This window comes from Ctenopharyngodon idella, chromosome 5 (assembly GCF_019924925.1).
Source record: "Ctenopharyngodon idella isolate HZGC_01 chromosome 5, HZGC01, whole genome shotgun sequence".
Classification (NCBI taxonomy): Eukaryota; Metazoa; Chordata; class Actinopteri; order Cypriniformes; family Xenocyprididae; genus Ctenopharyngodon; species Ctenopharyngodon idella.
In genome coordinates, this window is record NC_067224.1 from 9610001 (window position 1) to 9634699 (window position 24699).

The 24699-nt window shown below is 38.9% G+C and overlaps 2 protein-coding genes across 2 annotated transcripts in view; both read left to right on the forward strand.

The window, feature by feature from the left end:
- gnaq (guanine nucleotide binding protein (G protein), q polypeptide) overlaps positions 1–4081 on the forward strand; it is a 9386-nt gene extending 5305 nt beyond the window's left edge. Inside the window, exons 5-7 of the mRNA XM_051895052.1 lie at positions 1–111; positions 1719–1872; positions 2782–4081. The exon at positions 1–111 is cut by the window's left edge and continues 19 nt beyond it. Of these exons, the coding sequence (XP_051751012.1) occupies positions 1–111; positions 1719–1872; positions 2782–2972 (456 nt within the window). The 3' untranslated portion in view covers positions 2973–4081. The remainder of the gene's footprint in view (positions 112–1718; positions 1873–2781) is intronic.
- Positions 4082–14670: 10589 nt separating this feature from the next.
- On the forward strand, positions 14671–24460 carry gna14 (guanine nucleotide binding protein (G protein), alpha 14). Its single transcript, XM_051895507.1, has 7 exons — positions 14671–14892; positions 16658–16842; positions 16987–17141; positions 19162–19290; positions 19376–19505; positions 19613–19766; positions 24182–24460. The coding sequence occupies exons 1-7, from the start codon at positions 14724–14726 to the stop codon at positions 24370–24372; spliced, it is 1113 nt and encodes a 370-aa protein (XP_051751467.1). The 5' UTR covers positions 14671–14723; the 3' UTR covers positions 24373–24460.
- Positions 24461–24699: the final 239 nt, after the last annotated feature.

Sequence of the window (24699 nt, forward strand, 5' to 3'; positions counted from 1 at the left end):
CAGCGGTCAGAACGGCGGAAGTGGATCCACTGCTTTGAAAACGTCACCTCCATCATGTTCCTGGTAGCACTCAGTGAATATGACCAAGTTCTGGTCGAGTCTGACAATGAGGTAATTGAAGTACCAGCAGAGGGAGCCAAAGTTGTTACTTGCCACTTAAAATGCTTGCAGAACTTCTATTTTGTGTGATGTTTTTGTTTTAGCACAGATGTTTAATTGATTATATAAGGGTCAATGACATAATTTTTTTTTTTTTTTTGCATCTTTAACTTTTATATTAAACAATTCCATACACTGATTTTATACATTCATAGATTTTTTTTTTTTTTTGGGTGATGTGTGAATAACCATTCAGAGATTGTAGCAAAGAAAAGCAAAATCTTGAAGTCAATAATTTTATCCCTTAAAACGCATCACCAAAATTACATATTTAAATGTTTAAAAATGCCTTTAATGCCTTAAAATAGCTTGCCTCATTTAATATACACGGATCTATGAATATGATAATTAGCCCCACCTCCACTCACTCGCACGAGCTCAGACGACCACTCGGTCAACTTACTAAGGTAAACGCTGCACAATGGTATCACTTTTTACAATATCAGACACATAACGGTAATTAATGATTAGCATTTTGCTTAACTATGTTATCAAACAGCTAATAATGTGTTGCTAATGTGTTGTTAGAAGCTGCCTTCTAACAATCAGTATCAATCAGTATCAGTATCCTTAGAAACCCTTTGAACAACTCAGAACGTCAGTGGAGAAAGGCATATAGTTCATAACATCGTAATATGCATCATACACCCGCCATATTGCTAAATCTACCCGATTTTTCATATCAACAGAAAAATATACCGGAATAACCTTCTTTTGAGACTCCCTTGCGCGGTCAGTTAATGATATGCTAAAGCCCGCCGGCACATTGACGTGATTGGTTACAAGGTAGTTTGTGACGTCAGAAACACCAGCGATTTCAAACCGCGAGTTTGGTTTACTGCAGTTTTAAACAGAAAATACTCAGCAATGGTGCTGACTTGTGAATTTGCACATAGTTTGTCTTAAAGCATGTTAAAAACACCAGATAGACATGTAAACAACATTTAAAAACTTGATTTTTCACCACAGGGGGACTTTGATGAAAGCATGACATTCTTGAAAAAAATATTAAAACTGTGTGGCATAATCTTTTTAAATTATTTCTTGCAAGGTTACATATTCTTATTTCTTAAAGAATAAAAAGTAGTAAAGCTGTTTTAAAATATTACTTAGAATAATTCAATCTGCAAAATCAATACCCTCAAAATTCATTGCGGAAACCAACATGTAGGAGGCCATTTGTTGTGTGACAAGAAACCTTTTTTTTTTTTTATTATTATTATTTTTTTTATACATTATACTTACACCACTTGACATTTTTTTTTTAAATGAAAGTTTTGTACCTACATACACTGATCAAATAAAAACTGTCTTTGGCTGTCTCAAAACTCTGGTTGAATGATGTGATCATGTAACCAGTAGAGAGCGAACTACTTTACTTTTCTTTCTGAACTTTAAATGGCAAGCTGGCAAACTTTAGCAATGCTTGAATGAAAGCACTTTAATTTTTTTCTGAAATTGTCAGAAGCGGTGAACTGAATGTTAGTGTTGACTGCTGGACTAAAGTAGGACTAAAATAACCACTGAAATGGCCCTGTTATGTTATTTTTTCCCCACAGAATCGAATGGAGGAAAGCAAAGCATTGTTTAGGACGATAATAACATACCCCTGGTTCCAGAATTCATCAGTTATTCTTTTTCTGAACAAGAAAGACCTTTTGGAAGAGAAAATAATGTTTTCACATCTTGTAGATTACTTTCCTGAATATGATGGTAGGTTTAAAAATACTTTGTTGTTTTTAAAATCTGTTTTCTGAGATTTGAAAAGGAATGAACTGATGGTTTTTATAATCAGTTTATTTACCGTTGTCAGTTTATGATCCATTATGTAGCTTTTCATGAGTCTTTCCATGGTGCTTGCTAAAGCATTGCTAATACTATTGCTCATACTTTCAGTCTAAATCATATCCCATTGGAATCCGATCAGATTTAGCAAGTGTGAATGCAAAAAAATCACAAGAAATCCATTTCAAGCTACATTCATTTGTGGGTTGAAATCCTATTCAAATCTCATTTTTGGAAATCCATTTCAATCTGACTGCTCTGATCAGATTTCGAGTTTTTCGCTTTTCTGCTTATGCGTCACTTTTTCACGCCACGTAAAACAAACACGGCAGACGTTGCAGAAACAAGGTTGCGTTGTGGTGTTGTCAATGTGCAGGTCACGCAGAAAATTATAATATAATGGAGACATCTCTGTGGTCCAGTGATGGGATGTCTTCGCTTCTTTCACTCTGCGGCAGAGACGGCAGCACGGAATAAAGCTATTCATGAAAGCTTCCATTTCTGTCGCTGCTTCATTACTTCATTAGCGCTGCAGCTACACATTGTCATATTCTAAGACAACTTTGCAAATCTACCAATGCAATGTTATTGGCATGGAAACCAACACAGATGTTCTGGAAAATGAAAGAGAGCCATGGGATACACAAACCAGATCTGAACAGTTGCGATACATAGTGTGGACAGTCAATCATTTAGATCTGATTCCAATTGGATACACAAATAATCGGATTTGGACTGACGGTGTGAATGTAGTCTAAGTTATAGGTTATTTTTAAGTAAAATCTCAGATGACATTCAGGATGACCAAGTTAACCAAAGTCTATTTTCCTTTTCCAGGAGCCCAGAGAGATGCTCAAGCCGCACGGGAATTCATCCTAAAAATGTTTGTCGACCTGAATCCAGACTCAGAAAAAATCATTTATTCTCATTTCACCTGTGCCACTGACACGGAAAACATCAGATTCGTGTTTGCTGCTGTCAAGGACACCATCTTGCAGCTCACACTGAAGGAATACAATCTAGTCTGAACAACGGCCGGTTTTGTCATTGTCTGGCCTGGTTAAAGGACTCATCCGTCTGCAGCTAGAGTCTGCTGTGGGCCATTAAAGTCTGCTTTAATTGTTTGACCAGTCGGTCGTCCGTGATTCTGCTCCATGAAATTGGACATACAAGTTATTTCTATCTATGAACTGTAACACAAGCTGCTCACTACTTTATCATTATTTATTTGCACCTCACAGCTACTTCACAGGATTTAACTTGAATGCTATTTTTCCATTTTAATGAACATTTATGTTGTTGAACTTTTTATCACAGATGAAATGATTTCTTTTAGTTTAAGGTTTATTCTGTAGCAGGTTCTTTTTGGTTTAAGTTGTACATGCTTAGCAATTTGCTATAAATGTTATGGAGATTTCTCCATTTTGGACATATTAAGTATTTTGTGTGGTGCAAGAGGTCATTAGAAGGCAATGAAAAGTACTTATTTGGTTTTGTTATGTGGTAGAGTCAGAGTAACCTTAGTAGATAAGAGTCTTTTTTACCTTTCACAGCACATGCATTGGTGAAGAATAGACAACAACTAGATTACATTAACATTTAAAAGTGCCAAAGTTCTTGTAATGTGGTTGTTTTATGTATTGCCAAACTAATAATCATACCACAGGCAATAAGTTGGCCTTGCCAGTATCATTTATTTCTATATTATACCAGCTCTTTGTATTTTCTCATTGTCTTTTCAGAAAAGATGATGGCATACCTGCTGTTCATGACCTGATCCATCAAGCTTGAACGATGTGACGAAAGATGATTCCTCTGCAATCATCCTTATCTTAAACTACAAATGTGCCATTCAGAGATTTTCTGTAGCACTTGCATATGTTTGAATTTTTTTTTGTAATAAATTACCCAACAATTGTTCTAAGTGAGCCAATGATGCTCTTACTGGTATTGTACGACTTTACAGTGTAGTTAGTGTGGTGTAATCAGGCTTTGGTCAATATTTGCAGTTGTTTTTAAAGAATGCGGTTTTGTAAATATCGTGTGATTAGATGCGTGTCAAACAAATGAATGTTTTGTGTTCAGCCAAGAGTAAAGGACCAAGGACCAAGAGTTGTGATCCTCTGATTTTTTTTTTTTTTTTTTTCTCCAGCGACGCTGACAATTGTGTGGTTCGCATAGTATGGACAATGTTGAATTTGGGTTTATCACTGGCGATTTTCTGCTTCAAAACTTTTTTTTTTTTTTTTTTTTTTTGCAATAAAAAGCTGCTATTTTAGAGAGAAGTGTATAATGTTTGCTGCAAATGTAACAAAACATAAAACCCCAGATTGTCCAGTAGATGTATGTACAGTGGGTACGGAAAGTATTCAGACCCCCTTAAATTTTTCACTCTTTGTTATATTGCAGCCATTTGCTAAAATCATTTAAGTTCATTTTTTTTCCTCATTAATGTACACACAGCACCCCATATTGACAGAAAAACACAGAATTGTTGACATTTTTGCAGATTTATTAAAAAAGAAAAACTGAAATATCACATGGTCCTAAGTATTCAGACCCTTTGCTCAGTATTTAGTAGAAGCACCCTTTTGATCTAATACAGCCATGAGTCTTTTTGGGAAAGATGCAACAAGTTTTTCACACCTGGATTTGGGGATCCTCTACCATTCCTCCTTGCAGATCCTCAACCAGTTCTGTCAGGTTGGATGGTAAACGTTGGTGGACAGCCATTTTTAGGTCTCTCCAGAGATGCTCAATTGGGTTTAAGTCAGGGCTCTGGCTGGGCCATTCAAGAACAGTCACGGAGTTGTTGTGAAGCCACTCCTTCGTTATTTTAGCTGTGTGCTTAGGGTCATTGTCTTGTTGGAAGGTAAACCTTCGGCCCAGTCTGAGGTCCTGAGCACTCTGGAGAAGGTTTTCGTCCAGGATATCCCTGTACTTGGCCGCATTCATCTTTCCCTCGATTGCAACCAGTCGTCCTGTCCCTGCAGCTGAAAAACACCCCCACAGCATGATGCTGCCACCACCATGCTTCACTGTTGGGACTGTATTGGACAGGTGATGAGCAGTGCCTGGTTTTCTCCACACATACCGCTTAGAATTAAGGCCAAAAAGTTCTATCTTGGTCTCATCAGACCAGAGAATCTTATTTCTCACCATCTTAGCAAACTCCATGCGGGCTTTCATGTGTCTTGCACTGAGGAGAGGCTTCCGTCGGGCCACTCTGCCATAAAGCCCCGACTGGTGGAGGGCTGCAGTGATGGTTGACTTTCTACAAGTTTCTCCCATCTCCCGACTGCATCTCTGGAGCTCAGCCACAGTGATCTTTGGGTTCTTCTTTACCTCTCTCACCAAGGCTCTTCTCCCCTGATAGCTCAGTTTGGCCGGACGGCCAGCTCTAGGAAGGGTTCTGGTCGTCCCAAACATCTTCTATTTAAGGATTATGGAGGCCACTGTGCTCTTAGGAACCTTAAGTGCAGCAGAAATTTTTTTGTAACCTTGGCCAGATCTGTGCCTTGCCACAATTCTGTCTCTGAGCTTTTCAGGCAGTTCCTTTGACCTCATGATTCTCATTTGCTCTGACATGTACTGTGAGCTGTAAGGTCTTATATAGACAGGTGTGTGGCTTTCCTAATCAAGTCCAATCAGTATAATCAAACACAGCAGGACTCAAATGAAGGTGTGGAACCATCTCAAGGATGATCAGAAGAAATGGACAGCACCTGAGTTAAATATATGAGTGTTACAGCAAAGGGTCTGAATACTTAGGACCATGTGATATTTCAGTTTTTCTTTTTTATTAAATCTGCAAAAATGTCAACAATTCTGTGTTTTTCTGTCAATATGGGGTGCTGTGTGTACATTAATGAGGAAAAAAAAAAGAATTTAAATGATTTTAGCAAATGGCTGCAATATAACAAAGAGTGAAAAATTTAAGGGGGTCTGAATACTTTCCGTACCCACTGTATATAAATATATATATATATATATAAAGTATTAGGACAGTAAAGACAAAATTGCTCTGTTAGCTGTGGTGTCAAGACATATATAAATATGATTAAAAGATTAATATGAGGTAGAAGTACAGAATGTCACATTTTATTATTGGCTGTTTCAACACAAAATGTTTTACCAACTAAGAAGAACAGCACTTTTAGAGTTTCATCCCTCTGCCTAATGTGAGCCTAAGTATTGCGACGGTTTGACTTAAAGCAAATGTAAAAGTGTAAAAGCTAATATTTAATTGTAAATCCCTTGCAAGCAATCAGAGGAGCGAGTCTGTGACCCATAGACACCACTAGATTCTTGGTTTCACACTTTGAAATGGTTTTCCAGGCCATTTACAGCCATTTTCAACGGTTGCTTGTTTTGGGGAGATTCTGCCTTTAGTCTCCTCTTCAGCTGGTGAAATGCATGTTCAAGACTTGGAATGTCCTGAAAGATAGATACCACTGGCAAGCTTCAGCAACCGACAACAAACAGGTCAGCTGAGAAAAATCAACAGCAGTTGATGATAGACAAATGACAAGGGCTATGAAAAAAACTCTAAAATAAATGTCAGTAAAATCACCAGCAACCTCCAGAAAGCTGGGGTGATGGTCTCACAATCTGCTGTTCGCAGGAGACTTCACCAACAGAATTACAGAGGCTACACAGCAAGATCAAACATCTGATCAGTACCAAAAATAGGAAAGCCAATTAGAATTTGCAAAAACACAGAGATGAGCCAGTAGAGTTTTAGAACAGAGTTTTATGGACAGATGATACAAATATTAACCTTTGAAACTGAAAAAAGAAACTGCTAATGAGCCAAGGCATACAACCTCATCTGGAAAGCATGGTGGAGGTAGTGTGGGCATGCATGTCTGCCTCTGGAACAGGCTCACTCAGCTTTATTGATGACTTATTCACTGATGGCAGAAGAAGAATGAATTCAGAAGTGTACAAAAGAATCTTGCCTACCAGTGTTCAAGAAAATGCCACCAGACTCACTGGGAAGTGCTTCATATGACCCAAACACTAGTACTGCCAATTCTATCAAGGAGATTATCATGGTAAAGAAATTTTGGGTCTTAGATTGGCCAAGTCAGTCTCCAGATTTAAATCCTATTGAACAAGCATTTCACCAGCTAGAGGAGACTAAAGACAGAAACTCACCAAAACAAGCAACCGTTGAAAATGTATTAAACGTATTAAAGGCCTGAAAAAGCATTTCAAAGTGAGAAACCAAGAGCCCAGTGATGTCTATGGGTCACAGACTCACTCCTGTGATTGCTTGCAAGGGATTTACAACTAAATATTAGCTTTTACAATTTTTACATTTGCTTTAAGTGAACCGTCCCAATACTTAGGTTCACATTAGGCAGATGGATGAAGCTCTAAAAGTGCTGTACTTCTTAGTTGGTAAAACATTTTGTGTTGAAACAGTCAATAAAAAAATTGACATTCTGTACTTCTGCCTCATATTAGTCTTTTAATCATATTTATAGATGTCTTGACAACACAGCTAACAGAGCAATTTTGTCTTTACTGTCCCAATACTTACGGAGGGAACTGTATCTCTCTCTCTCTCTCTCTCTCTCTCTCTCTCTCTCTCTCTCTCTCTATATATATATATATATAGAGAGAGAGAGAGATAGCCCTTTTTTCATAGCCCTCTCTCTCTCTCTCTCTCTCTCTCTCTCTATATATATATATATATAGAGAGAGAGAGAGAGAGAGAGAGATGGACAATTAAGCCAATTACAATTGCTTGAATGTCACTGCATTAAAACAAATAATCAAACCAATTTATCAAACCATTTATTTTAAGGAACAGTAGCAGAACCACACTTTGCAAGTTTAAGTTTGACTGGTGTCCAAACATTTCAAGGCCACTGTATTTAAATTTAAGTAATCAAGAAACCATTAAATGTTATCTGAGAGTGTGGAAAGTGAAAGTCAAACTCTTTACCTTCATTGCATACCAGATCTGTGTGTCAGTTCAGTTCAAGTTAATAAATGCGCCTAATGATTTAGCTGCACAGTGTTTAAAAACAGGTTGCAGAACAGGCTTGCTGGAATGAGACATCTCTGCTTAGATCATTGCAATAACAATGCTTCTGATTTAAATTTCAGAACACACTGGACTGAATCAAGTACTTATAATAGGTTTAACAGTTTAATACGTTCTGGGCTAGATTGGACCTATTACTCAGGCTATTTAATGGCATGTTTTTGTTCATACTTCCTCATTCCATCCCAAAACATTGCATACGTGTGCTGTGACACAAGACACCTTAAACACTTAAGTATACAGCCTGTTCCCACAGCAGAACTTAAGTTTCACAAAGGATGTTTTATTTTGTAGTTCTTTATAAAATCATCTTCTGCTGCTTTAAAAGCAGTATGATAATTTGAAGAACCTGTAGTTCAGGAGTTAGACAGAGCATGCCCTTTGACAAAACTTATAAGACAACACTTTAACTGCCACAAATATCTCTTACTAGCCATGAATTATGTATTTTGCATAATTTTCATTAAAATATGTTTTTGTCTTTATGACAACGTTTTTTTTCTGCATATTTGTGGCAAACAGCACAGATCATTGGGTCACTCTCATAGCATCATAGATGTGATAACGTTGAGATTTTGTTCCTCATATTTTCATTTGGGAGATGTGAGGAATATTTCACATATGTGTCACGTAGCATGGAATTCTGTGCTACATTAACAAACTCCTTTTATTCAAAAGAAATAAATATAAAATCATGTTCTGGATTTATTTTTCTTTCCAAACAAAGTTCAGTCTTTGGGCCACTCTAAGGAACTTAACCAGCTCGTTCCTACCCACTGACTGGCCAGCAATGGGGTGTGGTATGCTGCAATAGGTTGAGGGTGCCAGATTGAGCCGCCTGCTTGGGAGAGGAGAACCCTCTGCAGCGGAATAGGCCAGGGCGCCGCCATAAGCAGGACTAAGGATATTTAAAAATATAATAACGGCAGTGAATGAGGGACCCCCCCCCCCAAAAAAAAAATCCATACGACTCCAGTACGGTCGTCTGCCAGAAGCTAGTTATTTGAATTTATAAAGTTTTAAATATGGATATTTTTCTTACAAAAATGCATCAGTTTGCTTCAGAAGGCCTTTATTAACCCACTGGAGTCATATGGATTACATTTTTTTTATGGATGGATACATTATTTTTTACTTCAAAACGTGGCCCCCCATTCACTGCCATTATAAACCTTGGAGGACTAAGGATATTTTTAAATATATCTCTGATTGTGTTCGTTTAAAAAAAGATAGTCATATACACCTAGGATGGCTTGAGGGTGAGTAAATCATGGGATAATTTTCATTTTTGTGTGAACTATCCATTTAACATATAAAAGAGCACCAGTCAACGTCCAAATCCTTTACTTGAGCATGGCGAGTGGCAAGAATTGATTGCTTAGATTTCCAAATACCTGCAGTAATCCAACTCTCTGCCACAGGAGAAGTGCGTACATCTGCTTAGACCCTGACATGATGATAAACACTTTATCACGTCAAAGATCGTTTTTATAAATATGAACATTGCCGTGGATTTTAGTGTGTGCACATTCTACATTCAAATCTGTGTGTATGCTCATTTTATTAATTATTTTATTAATGAGGCCTTCCATCTGACCTCTGACCTCTCTAAAACCAGTGAACAAACAAGTTTTGATAATTGGCATTTTGAGCATGAGGTGTAATGTTACAAATTCCTTGTACAGCATGTAACATGATCTCCAGTGATAAGGTGCACGAAAAGAAAGAAAAAATCAGGTTAAATTATTTACTCACCCTCATATTGACTGACTCTCTTTTGTGGAACATAAATTGAAGATATTGTGAGAAATGTCCTTCTAAACAATGAAAGTCAATGGACACCAAAACAGTTTGGTTACTAATCTTAGTTTGTTACACAGAAGATGAGAAACATCAAAAACTTGAAATAATCAGCTTCAGGACTTTTTGTTTTTATGCAACTTATGAAAAAGAAATTGTTGTATCAACTTAATTAAATTTGGTCTGTGCTTTCATCAAGATAATACAATAAAAGACACTAGGGGTTGCACTTGGGAGCCTCAAACACTTCTGATACTTTGAAAAAAAGGTGTTTGTACTCACCTGTACATAAATGAAAGATGCCTTGAAGTGGAGTCTGTTTGCTAACTGGTGTGCTTGTTGAGGGGAAGGAGATGTGCAGTTGGGCCAGAGCTTACCTTGCTGCAGGAGAGATTGGAGGGCCGGCTTTCCCCTTCCACCTTGAAAGTGAATGTGGCTGCCATAGTAGCACATCACAATGCAGGATGGTAAATCTTTAGGGAAGCAAGGTTAGATAATCAGGTTCCTCCAGGCACCAGAAGGTTAAATCCTCCTAGGCCATGCCTTATTCCCTTATGGGATTTCTCTGTAGTCTTGCTGGGCCTACAGGGAGATCTTTTTGAGCCCTTGGAGTCAGTAGAGCCCTCTCTTTGAAGATAGCCCTCCTAAACACGCTCACTGCCATCAAGAGGGTTGGGAACCTGCAGGCGTTCTCTGTTAGCGGAGTTGTCCTTGAGTTCGGTCCGGCATACTCTCACGTGATCCCCTGTGAGTCCCCGGGCGGGCTACGTATGCAAAGTTCCCACTACCCCTTTTAGGGACCAAGTGGTGAGCTTGCAAGTGCTGCCTCAAGACAAGGCAGATCCAGCCTTATCATTGCTGTGTCCAGTATGCACCCCACATGTTTACTTGGACCACACGCAGATATTCAGAAGCTCTGAGAACCTTTGGCTGTCTCCAAACAGAGGATAGCCTATTGGGTTGTGGATGCCATTGCCTTGGCATACCAGGCCCAAGACATGCCGTGCCCCTTAGGAGTGCCTACACACTCCACAAGAGGTGTTGCATCCTCCTGGGCTCTAGCAAACAGTGTATCTTTAACATACATCTGCAGAACTGCAGGCTGGGCGACACCCAATATCTTTGCAAAATGTATAATCTCTGGGTTGAGCCAGTTTCATCCCGTGTCTTATTGGGTATGAAAATGTAAGTTACGGACAACGGGCCGGGTGTTCTGTTTGCGCACAGTGCCTTTCCCCTCCCTGAGGTGATAACGTGCGCTTTTTTATCCACAGGAGTTCCCTGGACTGGCAAATCCTGTATGTGAATTTTCCCTCAGCACTTTGCGGCAGTCGAATTCAGCGGAGGAATCCGGCGCCAGGCCCAGTACTCATGATGCATGCCCTTTCATGTCAGCCCGTATACTTGGGCTACGTGCTCCATATTTCACAAGTTCACATGTACATATAAATAAATAGATTAAAAGTTATGCGTATTCGGCGTGCTGTCCGGGGGGAGGGCTCAGAGCTCAGAATTTTGGTCTGAACCCAGAGTACTCCCCCCGGTTGTGGTAAAAATAGATAGAACTAGAAGTGAGGAGATGGGATGGAGGAGGGATGCTGATAAACAGCAGAGGTAAGTCTGCTGTATTTATACCTCTTGTCATTGGTTGAGATGATTAACTGAATGCTCTCCACTTGTGCTAATTAGGTTAATTATCTGAACCTGCTTCTCCCGAACTTTGTTAATAAAACATCATGTTGTGTTTTATATGATGTTTTATTAAAGCTCAGGAGGAACATGTTCAAATGATCTATCCAATCATCACGTCATTCCAATCAGAAGTCAGCAATCAGCAATCAACATGTCTACCCAGTCAGCATTAGTGGAGGCATATACAGTATCTCACAGAAGTGAGTACACCCCTCACATTTTTGTAAATATTTTATTATATCTTTTCATGTGACAACACTGAAGAAATGACACTTAAGTAGCGAGTGTACAACTTGTATAACAGTGTAAATTTGCTGTCCCCTCAAAATAACTCAACACACAGCCATTAATGTCTAAACCGCTGGCCACAAAAGTGAGTACACCCCTAAGTAAAAATGTCCAAATTGGGCCCAAAGTGTCAATATTTTGTGTGGCCACCATTATTTTCCAGCACTGCCTTAACCCTCTTGGGCATGGAGTTCACCAGAGCTTCACAGGTTGCCACTGGAGTCCTCTTCCACTCCTCCATGACGACATCACGGAGCTGGTGGATGTTAGAGACCTTGCGCTCCTCCACCTTCCGTTTGAGGATGCCCCACAGATGCTCAGTGGGGTTTAGGTACCCTCAGCTTCTTTAGCAAGGCAGTGGTCGTCTTGGAGGTGTGTTTGGGGTCGTTATCATGTTGGAATATTGCCCTGCGGCCTGGTCTCTGAAGGGAGGGGATCATGCTCTGCTTCAGTATGTCACAGTACATGTTGGCATTCATGGTTCCCTCAATGAACTGTAGCTCCCCAGTGCCGGCAGCACTCATGTAGCCCCAGACCATGACAATCCCACCACCATGCTTGACTGTAGGCAAGACACACTTGTCTTTGTACTCCTCACCTGGTTGCCGCCACACATGCTTGACACCATCTGAACCAAATAAGTTTATCTTGGTCTCATCAGACCACAGTACATGATTCCAGTAATCCATGTCCTTAGTCTGCTTGTCTTCAGCAAACTGTTTGCGGGCTTTCTTGTACATCATCTTTAGAAGAAGCTTCCTTCTGGGACGACAGCCATGCAGACCAATTTGATATATAGGCGTATAGTCTGAGCACTGACAGGCTGAGCCCTCGCCCCTTCAACCTCTGCAGCAATGCTGGCAGCACTCCTACGTCTATTTCCCAAACACAACCTCTGGATATAACACTGAGCATGTGCACTCAACTTCTTTGGTCGACCATGGCGAGGCCTATTCTGAGTGGAACCTGTCCTGTTAAACCGCTGTATGGTCTTGGCCACCTTGCTGCAGCTCAGTTTCAGGGTCTTGGCAATCTTCTTATAGCCTACACCATCTTTATGTAGAGCAACAATTCTTTTTTTCAGATCCTCAGAGAGTTCTTTGCCATGAGGTGCCATGTTGAACTTCCAGTGACCAGTATGAGAGAGTGAGAGCGATAACACCAAATTTAACACACCTGCTCCCCATTCACACCTGCGACCTTGTAACACTAACGAGTCACATGACACCGGGGAGAGAAAATGCCTAATTGGGCCCAATTTGGACATTTTTACTTAGAGGTGTACTCACTTTTGTGGCCAGTGGTTTAGACATTAATGGCTGTGTTGAGTTATTTTGAGGGGACAGAAAATTTACACTGTTATGCAAGCTGTACACTCACTACTTTATATTGTAGCAAAGTGTAATTTCTTCAGTGTTGTCACATGAAAAGATATAGTAAAATATTTACAAAAATGTGAGGGGTGTATTCACTTCTGTGAGATACTGTGTATATATATATATATATATATATATATATATATATATATGTACGTAGTTGACTCACCTATGTTCCTCAACAATTTTCAGCATCCCTCCACCACCCTGTCTCCTCAGACTCACCTATTTACTTTCCTAACCAGAAACACGGGGGAGTACTCTGGGTTCGGGCCAAAATACCAAGCTCTGAGCCCTCTCCTCGGACAGCACGCCAAATGTGCATACTTCTTTACTCTATCTGATTATTTGTAAGTGTGAACTCATGAATGGTAAACTTATGTCTTCCCCTAGGCAGAACTCCGTCTCTGTCGCCAGTCGTTGCATTTGTAGTAGTTCCTCCCTTTTCAGTAAGGACCTACCACAGGGGCTTCTTTCCACATGTGGTACTTCCCAGGATGTGGTCTCCATAGTATTCTTTCTCCTATCAATAAATAAAGCACTTCCCCACAGCAAATTCTGGTCTGCACAGCTGTGAGATTTTTATTTGAAAAAAATAAAAAATAAAAAAGGTAAAAGGACCGCCTGAAGTGATCTATTCCTGTGGTAAGTACTGTCCTCTCTGTCCCCGCACGGTACGAAGGACTACAAGGCATATGTGGGATGTTGGGTAGGTTATGATATTGCGAGTGCACTTGTTACCCAGCACACGGGGCTTGCCAACATCTGCACCATCTGCACCTCGTAACGCGGTTCGTTTTCACCAGGGCACCCCTAGTGTCAGTCATCGTCACCACGCCTCGTTTCCTCCATCGGGGACAACAGTAACCTCTGATCTATCCAGAGTTGAGTTCATTCTATGAACTTAAAATTAATAATGTTTTTTTGCCTATAGTTCCACATTCAATCAGCTTCCATTTTAAGGTTATATGAGCATTGATGTTACACAATAGTGATATAGAACATTCCTTAGTTTAACTTGTGTATCAGTCTATTACGCAAACTGAAAAATTTATATAGAATTACTTCTACCAAAGCAAGCTGTATACCACCAAACTTGAACTCTTGCTGTTCAAGTCTGCTGTTAATATTTTAAGTTGCTCAAACTAAATGATCAAAAATAGACCTTAATACTTTATGTAATATCAACTTTTTCTACATTTGATAGTTCAATCAACCTTTAAAATAGAGTTTGTCTGACAAAATGGAAGTTGATTTTTTTTTAGTGTAGAAAGTCATACTATCCCCTTTATTATTTTGTTCATGATGTGGGTGTTGCTTGATTAAGTGGCATAAAAGTTTTTGTTTGTTTGTTTGTTTTAATAATTATTTAACGAGAAGAGAGCAACTGAAATTAGTGCAGAGGAAAAAGGAAACAAATGCCTTACGTAACACTACCCATCCCCATCCATTGAATGAGGAAGAAACTTCACCTGTAAATTACAGTACATCAAGCCGCTCCTGAGGTAGGCGTGTTCCTATAGACTTTCTTGAAGATTGCTCTTTTAACACTGTTGAGTGGGTTGATGAATGTATTAACTGCAAAGTACTGGAGGAGGTTCAAGCTGTTCAGGATGGGGGACTGCTGCATGTCAGGTGAAGACAGGGAAAGTGCCAGGATTCACCATGAAATTGAGAGACAGCTTAGGATGGACAAAAAGGATGCATCCCGACAACTGAAACTTTTGCTTTTAGGTATGTATTTTCTTGGTTTTGTTTGTTTGTTTGTACTTTATGTATGTAGAGTTCTTGTTTTTATTTTTTTAATGACACCTAAAAATTTGTAATGGTCAATATCAATAATTTGAGTTGTTCAGCATCCTAATTGAATTAACTTAAAACAATCATTTATTGACATTAAATTATTACACAATTAAATTATCAGATGATATGTACTACAACTTTTATACAATATTTTTTCATGTTTAGATGACTGTTAGTGGTCATATGCAAATACATGCAAAAAGATGTCAATGGAAAGCCATTCAGTCTCATACAGTATAGCATTTTTTTTTTCTATTCTTAATGAAACTGAAATGCAAGTAAGCATGTCAGGATACTTGCAAAAAGCATGCAAACAAGAACATTGCGTGAATTCCTAATGCATGATGTAGTGATAGGATCAGCTCCAGAATGTCCTATATTTGTACTTGCTTCATATATAAGCAGTATTAAGTATAAGCAGTTATTCATGTGATTCAGATTCTTTTATGTTTTCCTTGGTATGTACTTGTGTATTTTATACTATATTTTAGGTTGATTCTGTTTCTGATCAGTTGTGTTGATTCTAGTTTAACATAAACACAGATGAATGATCTTATCCAGTGTTTCCTTGTTTTAATTATGATAGCAATCTGCACCCTTTCTACAAAACTCCCATTTGTCAGACCTGTTTGACATGTAATAGATCAGTATGCAACCATTCCCTTCCAGCGCTGCAATATTGGAATGATTCATTTGTGTGTGGCATCATACGTGGTTATGTGTTATCAAACTCAACAGATTGAGTTTGGTTTTCTGTACTATTTAGAAGTAGTAAAATATGCTTTGATGACCTCAAACAGACATAAAAATAAAACAATCATCGATGATCAACCAAAATACTCAAAATAATCACCCAGCAAATCTACTGCAAGTCTTCTACGTGATTTAAGTTAATGTACTGTAGTCTATAGACTATCATATTGAACAATAGTGTGTCTAAATATAACTCTTTAACTATGGTTTCATATTAATACAAATCATATACAAATCATTCACACCTTACTGGCAGACCAGCTTGCTTGTTCTGTTCATGTTTTGTTTTGTTTTGTTTTGTATAAGAGAGCATTGTGAACTGGTCAAATTGTCTACTTTTGTATTCAACGGAAGGAAAAAATGTTAAAAGATTATTTCGAATGATAAGAGGGTGAAGAAAACATGAGTATGATAACTATTAACCCTACAGTCTTATCCTCAACATACTGCACCATCAGGTTCCACAAGAACAGGAATATCATCTACATGAATTATATATGAAAAAAGACCACCACCAACAACAAAAACCTCATCAGAGTAAAGTGATCCGTTTTATGAAGTCAAGTTCAGAACTGAGATGGGTAAAAGGGTGCAGCAATACTGCAGTAGTCCACTAGAGGTCTTTGAAGCTTTGCCGAAACATTCACCCAAAAAAGAAACTTAACCCTTATCTCCGTACTACCATACTTTACTCGCCACAATACTGTTAGCAAAACATACAATATGTTCCCTCATGGAACATAAATAGAGTCACTTAGTCGAAACTATTCTACCAAATAAAGCTTCAAAATATGAAGGTTTAAGTGACAGGATGACATAGCTTTCCCTGTAATGCCAGTGGTACAGCTTTAAAGATCTCTCACAAGAAACTTTTCATGTAGCTACACAGTAACCATCGAATGCATTATGTCTCACAGCTAAAAAATTCCATGTTCCTCCACAGGTACAGGGGAGAGTGGGAAGAGTACTTTCATTAAGCAGATGAGAATTATACATGGCAGGGGCTACACAGAGGAAGACAAGAGGGCCTATGCCAAGCTGGTGTACCAGAATATCTTTGTTTCTATTCACAACTTGCTTCAAGCCATGGAGAACCTGAAAATCCATTTTGCTGATGGACAAAACACAGTATGCACCAGGAATTCTGAGACAAAACATGTTTATTAGACATATTTATATACAATATCTTAGCTAACTAAAGATGTATTATCTCTCCCCTCAAAAAAAAAAAGAAAAAAAGAAGAAGACTGAAATCTTGTCTGTGTTTTGTAGACATATGCTGCAATGCTTAAAAAAGTGACCCCTGAAACAGTACTGTCACTGGAGGCTGAATATGCTGAAGCCATTAAGAGTGTGTGGAAAGACCAAGGAATGCAGAAATGCTTTGAACGCAGGAGAGAGTTCCAGTTGTCAGACTCTACCAAATAGTAAGTGCAGTGACTATTTCATTTCTGACACACACAGCACCATTGTATTATATATCATTATTTTAGATGGTAACACACCATGGTAATGCATTTTTTTTTTTTTTTTTTTTTTTGGACATGTACAATAGAACAACCACATTTTTGGACATTTTCCATAGTATTCTTTGGAATACCATATTAATACCATGGTTTATGAATATGGTACATTGAGCTGCTATGATGAAGGTTGAGCTGCTTTATAGCTGAATTGAACTTGCTTCACAATGAATGAACTTTACACAGTTATTGAACTGAATTGAGCCACATTATTACCTTGCCACAGCTGCTTTACAGAATTTGAATCTGTCACTTATTTGACAAAGTTAGCATCATAATTCTGTTATTTTCCTGTTAATTATTGTAAAGCTGCTTTAAAGCAATTTCTATTGTATAAAGCCCTATTAAAATAAAGGTGACTTGACTTGGTAGTATCAAAAACATGCTATAGAGACAGGCCGCATACTGCATTGACTTTGTACTGCGTGAGGCTGCCTCCTTGTCATTTCTGACTTATAACAAAAACAGAACAATGTCTAAACACTGCTATGTGACAGAGTGTACAGCAAACAAGCTAAAAAACCCAGAACTAAGTTTTTATAAGCTACCAAACCGTAAAAGCCAGCCTTTAAGGAGACAAAATTGGATACAGGCAATAAGACATGAAGCATCAGCAGGAAGAATGGGTAAATTTTGGGATACTGATACTCAGTATGCCTCAGTATGTCTACGTGTGCATTAAACATTTTGTGACTTGTAAGTCAAATATCCAAATGTCAGTTTTATATATTATATTTCCTGTCGCTGATTACGTTCCCCTCTAGTGGGCGTAGTTCTCAGAGTAATATGACATGTTGCGCTCTGTCTCAATTGCCTGTATCCACTTTTGTGTCCTTAAATGCTCATTTTTTGGGTCGACAGCTTATAAAATCTTCTGTGTTTTTGGTTGTTGTTTTTTTTTTTTTTTTAGCTTGTTTGCTGTACACCCTGTCACATAGCAGCTTTTAGACATTGTTCTGTTTTTTGTTATGAGTCAGAAATGACAAGGAGGCAGCTTCATGCAAAACAAATCAATAGGGTATATGTCGAACGTCACATGACCAAACCGGAAAACTGGTCTCATTGCATCCACTTGTCAGGGAAAGTGTTAACAGCAGTATGAACTAACTGCATATCTATAAGCTTTTAAGGTAATCAGTGAAACTACCTAGTTCACATTGTTATAGTTTTATTCTATTAAATATCTAAACGTTAGTGTGAAGAAGAAAAATGAAAAAAGCTTTTAAATATCAAGCTGCATATGCGGGGGACATTAGTTACACTCATCTTTGCTCGCTCCTTTTAAGTTATCTTGAATAAAACAGCTAATTTTTCATGAAGCACATACAAAAGACCTAAACCAGAAGCGATCTGATCTGTTTTAGAGAATACGGACGTTAGATTGCGCATAACATAGGCATAATAAAATACATGGCGCATAACCCCTATGGAGACGGTTGAATTGTTAACCCCCGGTGGGCGTGGTTTTCAGATTATGACGCGTCTCCTATTTACCACCTGATACTATCACTGTTGTAGCGCTTTTTTGTACTACAATTTAGAAGAAAACTGCTCTTTGCTATTTTTAATACATGTTTAGTTTACAGACTGTAGCTTACAGCATGACACCAGAAACGCCAAGGTCATGGGGTTTATTCTCAGGGAATTAATGAATTGATAAAATGTATGCCTTGAATGCAACAGAAGAGAAGTTTTTAGTACACAATCAAACATTCGTACTACAGATCTGTGAATAGATAAACAAAATGATTATGGCATATGCTTGATAATTTAAGAACTAAATGTTTGTATCGCTTTATCAAGCAAATTTGAAATGTTCTTAATTCTGTGTTTGGTGAGTTTTAGTGCTCATTGGGTTCTGGACAAATAATTCTAAAGGTATTTTCATGTTTTTTTCAAAGTCTGTTTTGTTTCTGTTTACTAGTTACCTTGATGACATTGACAGAATATCTGCAGCCTTTTACTTGCCAACTCTGCAGGATATTCTACGAGTCCGAGTTCCAACCACAGGCATTATTGAGTACGTCTTTGACCTTCAGACTGTCATTTTCAGGTAACTCTTAATTAAATGGTTGTATGAAGATAGATAAATGACTGTAGCCCATTTTGTAAATTAAAAATCCCTGCTGTTGCTGCAGAATGGTTGATGTCGGAGGCCAAAAGTCAGAAAGACGGAAGTGGATCCATTGTTTTGAAAATGTCACTTCCATCATCTACCTGGTGGCTCTGAGCGAGTACGATCAGGTCTTATATGAGTGTGCGAAAGAGGTTAGCTCACTTCCTTGCATGTGTCTGAAATTGTGATTCATGTTCATGGTATGGATAAACTTTGGATTCATGGTTCATTTTGTTGATATAATGTTATACCTCCACAGAACCGCATGGAGGAGAGTAAGGCACTTTTTAAGACAATCATCTCTTACCCCTGGTTCCAGGAGTCATCTATCATCCTCTTCCTCAATAAGACAGATATCCTGAAGGAGAAGATCTCAAAGTCAGACCTTGTAAATTTTTTTCCACAATATACAGGTTAGAATGCCAACAACATGGTTTAAAATTCTATTCTTAACAAGAATTTTTGTTTTATTTTCTAGTTAAAATATCTAAAAAACCTTTAAACAAGATACATTTACTTTACCATTTCAGTCCCGCGTGTAATGCAGCTCACAGTCACTGAACGTGTATGGGTAGATGATGTGAAACTCCGGACAAGTTTTCATGCGCGCGTCCATTTTTAAAGCGTCTTGACTATCATATAGTCTGACATAAGTGACAGCTGAGATCCCACAGTGTGGCATGAGGATCATGTTCATCCAGTCTGACAAGCAACAATCGTAAAGGACTACATCACAGTGTGCACCCAGCATTAGTTTAATACTCAACCAATGTGCTGTCTGACAGCCATCTTTCTGTGCTTCGGATGTGCAAGCTCAGAAATCCATATATCAGAAGTTTAAACTGATATGGCTTTAAAATGCATGCAAATAATACAACTTTCATGATGACGAAGAACTGCAATGTCACATGACTGTGACCGCAATAGAGATGATAATCAAAACCAAACAGATATTTTGTTAGTTTTTGGCAGAGTATCCGAGGCACGAGCAGTAAAAGCACAGCTTCTTGGTAGGGATACATGCACGAAAACAGCATGTTTTTGCTTCCACTCAAAAATAGGTATTTAAAACATGGTATAATAAATGATCTGTGGGATATTTTGAGCTGAAACTTCACAGACACATTCTGGGGACACCTGAGACTTATATTACTTCTTGTAAAAAGGGGCATAATGGTCCCCTATAATTTATGTGCCCTTGTAATTTTTAATAAAAATAACTTCCCCTGCCCCTTGCCATGTCATCTTATCTCATCTCTTCTCTGATGAAGGTTTCACTGGCGTGAGGGCAGGACAGTAACCTCTCCCGTTCAGCCACCTGTCACTAACATGAGATAGCAGCAATTAGCAAACAATAACAATCCAATCAATTCCTGATGGACAAAATCAAGTCCCATCCTATTTTTTGTAGTTCGAGAAGCCGTTTCACTTGGATATATGTCACAATTGTGAAGAAAAGACTATTGCAACTTCTGTTTCATGCTGTCTTTAAAGACACATTCTTTGACAAGTCTTATTTTATGCAGTATTAACTAATTAAAAATATATTAAGATGTCATTTATTGTGGTAAATATTCTAGAGTGCAGTGTGGGGGAAGCTACTTTGAAAGAAATGAAATTATGATTATGACTATTATGAAGTAGTTTCTAGCCAGCTTTCCAATGCTATATGAGGACAGTTTAGTTGGTTTACCAGTTTTCTTCGCAGTGTAACAAAATAAAAGATTACACCTCTCTGTAAAACAAAAAAGTCTAATTTTCGTGATACAAATGTTCATGTTTTTTGAACAGACACAACATTTTTTTTTTTTTTTTTTTTTTTTTTTTTGCACGAAATATGTCTTGGTGTGAAAAGGTCTTAAGGTTTAGTTCACCCCAAAATAAACATTTTGTCACAATCATTTACTGACCCTCATGTTGTTCCAAATCCATAAGACTTATGTTCATCTTTGGAACACAAATAAAGATATTTTTAATATTCTCTCATAATTTTTAGTCCATCCATTTAAAGTCCACAAAACCAAAAGTTTCATGCATCAAAAAATACAAATACAAAAACAGACATAAGACATGTGTCAAGCAAATATGATTGAGTTTCCATGTTTACCATATTTGATGTGCTTTATGTTTGTCTGTTGATCAGTGTTTATATATGAATAATCTGTTTTTCATATAAATTAATTGCGTTTGTTAAGAAGACTTGAATTAAACCACTCAGTTCAAATTGATTATTTTTGCAATGTCTTTTTGTACTTTTTGATGTGTGAAATTTTTGGTTATGTGGACTTTCAGGGGATGCGCAAAAATGTTGAGGGAATATTAAAAATATTAATTTGTCTTCCGAAGATAAATAAAAGTATTATTGGTTTGGAACCACATGAGGGTGAGTAACTGATGCCAGAATTTTTATTTTTGGGTGAACTATTTCTTTTATGAAAGTGTTTTTAATCATTGTTTCAATTTGCATGACGATAAAGCTGTATGAGCAATAACATGTTACAAAAACCAGCAATGTAGCATTTTGTCACATTTTTTTACTGGAAAACGTCTCAGTTACTAATGCATACGGAGCCCCGCACATGACATGTAGGGAAAAAGTAAATTGTGCGCATGCTTTACTAAGTCGTTCCCTCGATTAACTAAATCGTGCGCACGATTTAGTCTACTATTTTTTCCTGCATGTCATGTGTGGAGCTCTGTAAATGTAACCTCCATTCCCTGATGGAGGGAATGAGACATTGTGTCGAATGAGAGACACTAGGGGTCGCATTTGGGAGCCCCAAACACCTCTGATGTTTTTAGAAAAGGCCAGCCGAATTTGGCATGTGGATTTTGCCTTTCTGGCCACGCCCCCAGACATATAGGTATATAAGGCGGCCAACGTGCACAAACATGTGAACGATGTGGCGATCGAGTCCAACTCCATACGTAAAAAAGAGATGCTCTGCACTTGGGAGAGCTTGCTTTTTTCCCAGTTGACCCGAAGTCCCAATCGGGCTCGGTGCTTGAGGACCAGAACTATGTGTGCGCACAACAGAAAGACAGCGGTATTCTCACCTTGTACTGAGGTAAGAAGCATGCAACTGTACCTGGGTGGGTGCCTGAAAAACTCAATTGCATAGCCGAATTGGATCATTCTGATGGGGGTCTAGAAGAAGACTGGCACCGTGGAAAGATGTGCTTTATAGCCTCCGTCTGCTTCTTCACTGCTAAGAACTGCTGCACGAAGTCCTTGACAGTGTTGCCGAAAAGTCCACCTTGGCCAATGAGGTCATCGAGAAAGCTGGATGTTTCTCTGCATCCTGCATCTAGGCAAGGTTAAGCCACAGGTGACCACACCTCCTAGACCACAAGTGTGGACATCTCCTGACCCAGAGTCTGCTTGGTAACCTTCCGTAGCCTGTAGGGCATAGGCAGTCGCTGTGCGCAGTTCCAGCATTGTACGTGGATCAGGACTACCCTTGTGCAGGTCTTTCAATGCTTTGGCCTGATATACTTTCAGGATAGCCATTGCATGCAGGAAGGAGGCGGCCTGGCCAGCAGCATTGTAAGCCTTCACCGTCAGAGCCGAGGTAAACTTATAAGCTTTGGACATGAGCCTTGGATGATTCCTCCAAGTGGCGGCATTTTGTGGGCATAAATGCACCACAATCGCATGCTCCACATGAGAAAAGTCTGAGTACTCCCACACTGCCCCACCATTGAGTGTAGTGAGGATGGAGGAACCAGTGAATCATGTTCTGGCAAGGTTCCTTCCACGACTTTGTGATTTCCTCGTGCACTTCCGGGAAAAACGGAACCAGGGTGGAGCATGGCTGTACATTGCACACCGACCCCGGGAACCAATCATCCAACTGCCAGTGTTTGGGACAGGGTGGAGGAGTCCATGCAAGCCCAATGCTTACTACGGCCCGGGAAAGCATGGCTGCCAACTCTGCGTCAGCCTCAAAGTCATTTACGTCGGAAGGTATAAGCCTTCCCTCCGATGTTGCGATTGACAGCTCATCATCCCTAGGAGCCCTGAATGAGAAATTGAGCCCGTGGACAATCTGCCTAACTCATCCAGAGGAATTGATCGTGCTGGGGAATGGTAGGCTTGTGGGGATTTACCCGGCAAAAGCTCTGCCATTTAAATCCCCAGATCGCCCTTAGTGCTCGCCACCGAGGCATCATACCTAGAGGTAGAAGGACCAGGATGAGAAGCAGTTGAGGAGACTCGCGGCTTCTTGAAAAGAACTGCAACTTTCTGATGGGCATGCTCTCGCAGTGAGAGCATGAACCACCCGCAAATGCTGTTTCATTTGAACGCTGCCCAAACTCCGAAGACAGCGCCTTCTGAGGGACATGCCCGTCTGAGGGAGAGAGATATTGTCCGCATCCATTGGGACATGGACGGAACACGCAATCCCCCATGCAGCTCTTTTAGAGGAATTTGCTCTTTTACACTGGCCACCTTATATACCCATATGTCCGGGGCCATGGCCAGGCATGCAATTTCCACACGCCAATTCCATTGACCATTGACCTTTTCTGTAAAACGCCAGAGGTGTTTAGGGCTCCCAAGTGCGACCCCTAGTGTCTCTCATTCAATAAAACTTTGTGAGCGACAGAAAGGGAAGCTACATTACACTGGTTTGAAAACACTGGTTTGAAAATAATTGAAAACACTGGTTTGAAAACAATTACAAAACTACTGTCATACTACTGAAAATGCAGTAAGGTTATTAGCTTTGCATCTTTTTGTTAGTTACTCCTCAGCACTGCTGCAGTGTCACTGAACTGAACTCAACTGAAATAATGAAATCTGTGTTATCTGCTTACTTCACAGGCCCTAAAAATGATGCAGAAGCTGCAATGAAGTTCATCTTGAGTATGTATGAAGAACAGAACAGGGACACACATAAACGCATCTACGCACATTTCACATGTGCAACTGACACTGAAAATATCCGCTTTGTTTTTAGCGCTGTGAAGGACACCATTATGCGGAACATCCTGTCCACATTTAACTTGGGTTAAGTGATAAAAGTGCTTTTATATATGGCTAGATTGAATGTTTGTTTTGTTTTTGTTTTTTACCTCTGAGTCAATTAAAATGTGAATGTGATCTGTGTGTGAGCGCTGGAATTATGTCAAAGTGCATTCTGTGAATTCTTCTTGCATTGGCGGAAATTCAAGTGAAAGTGTTTTAAAGTGTTTTAATTGTAAAATAAGTCAGTAACACTTTATTTTAGGGTATTTTAACTAGTTGCTTATTAGCATGCATATTACTAGAATATTAGCTGCTTATTAGTAATTAATAAGAACATATTAATGCCTTATTCTGCATGACCTTATTCTACATTC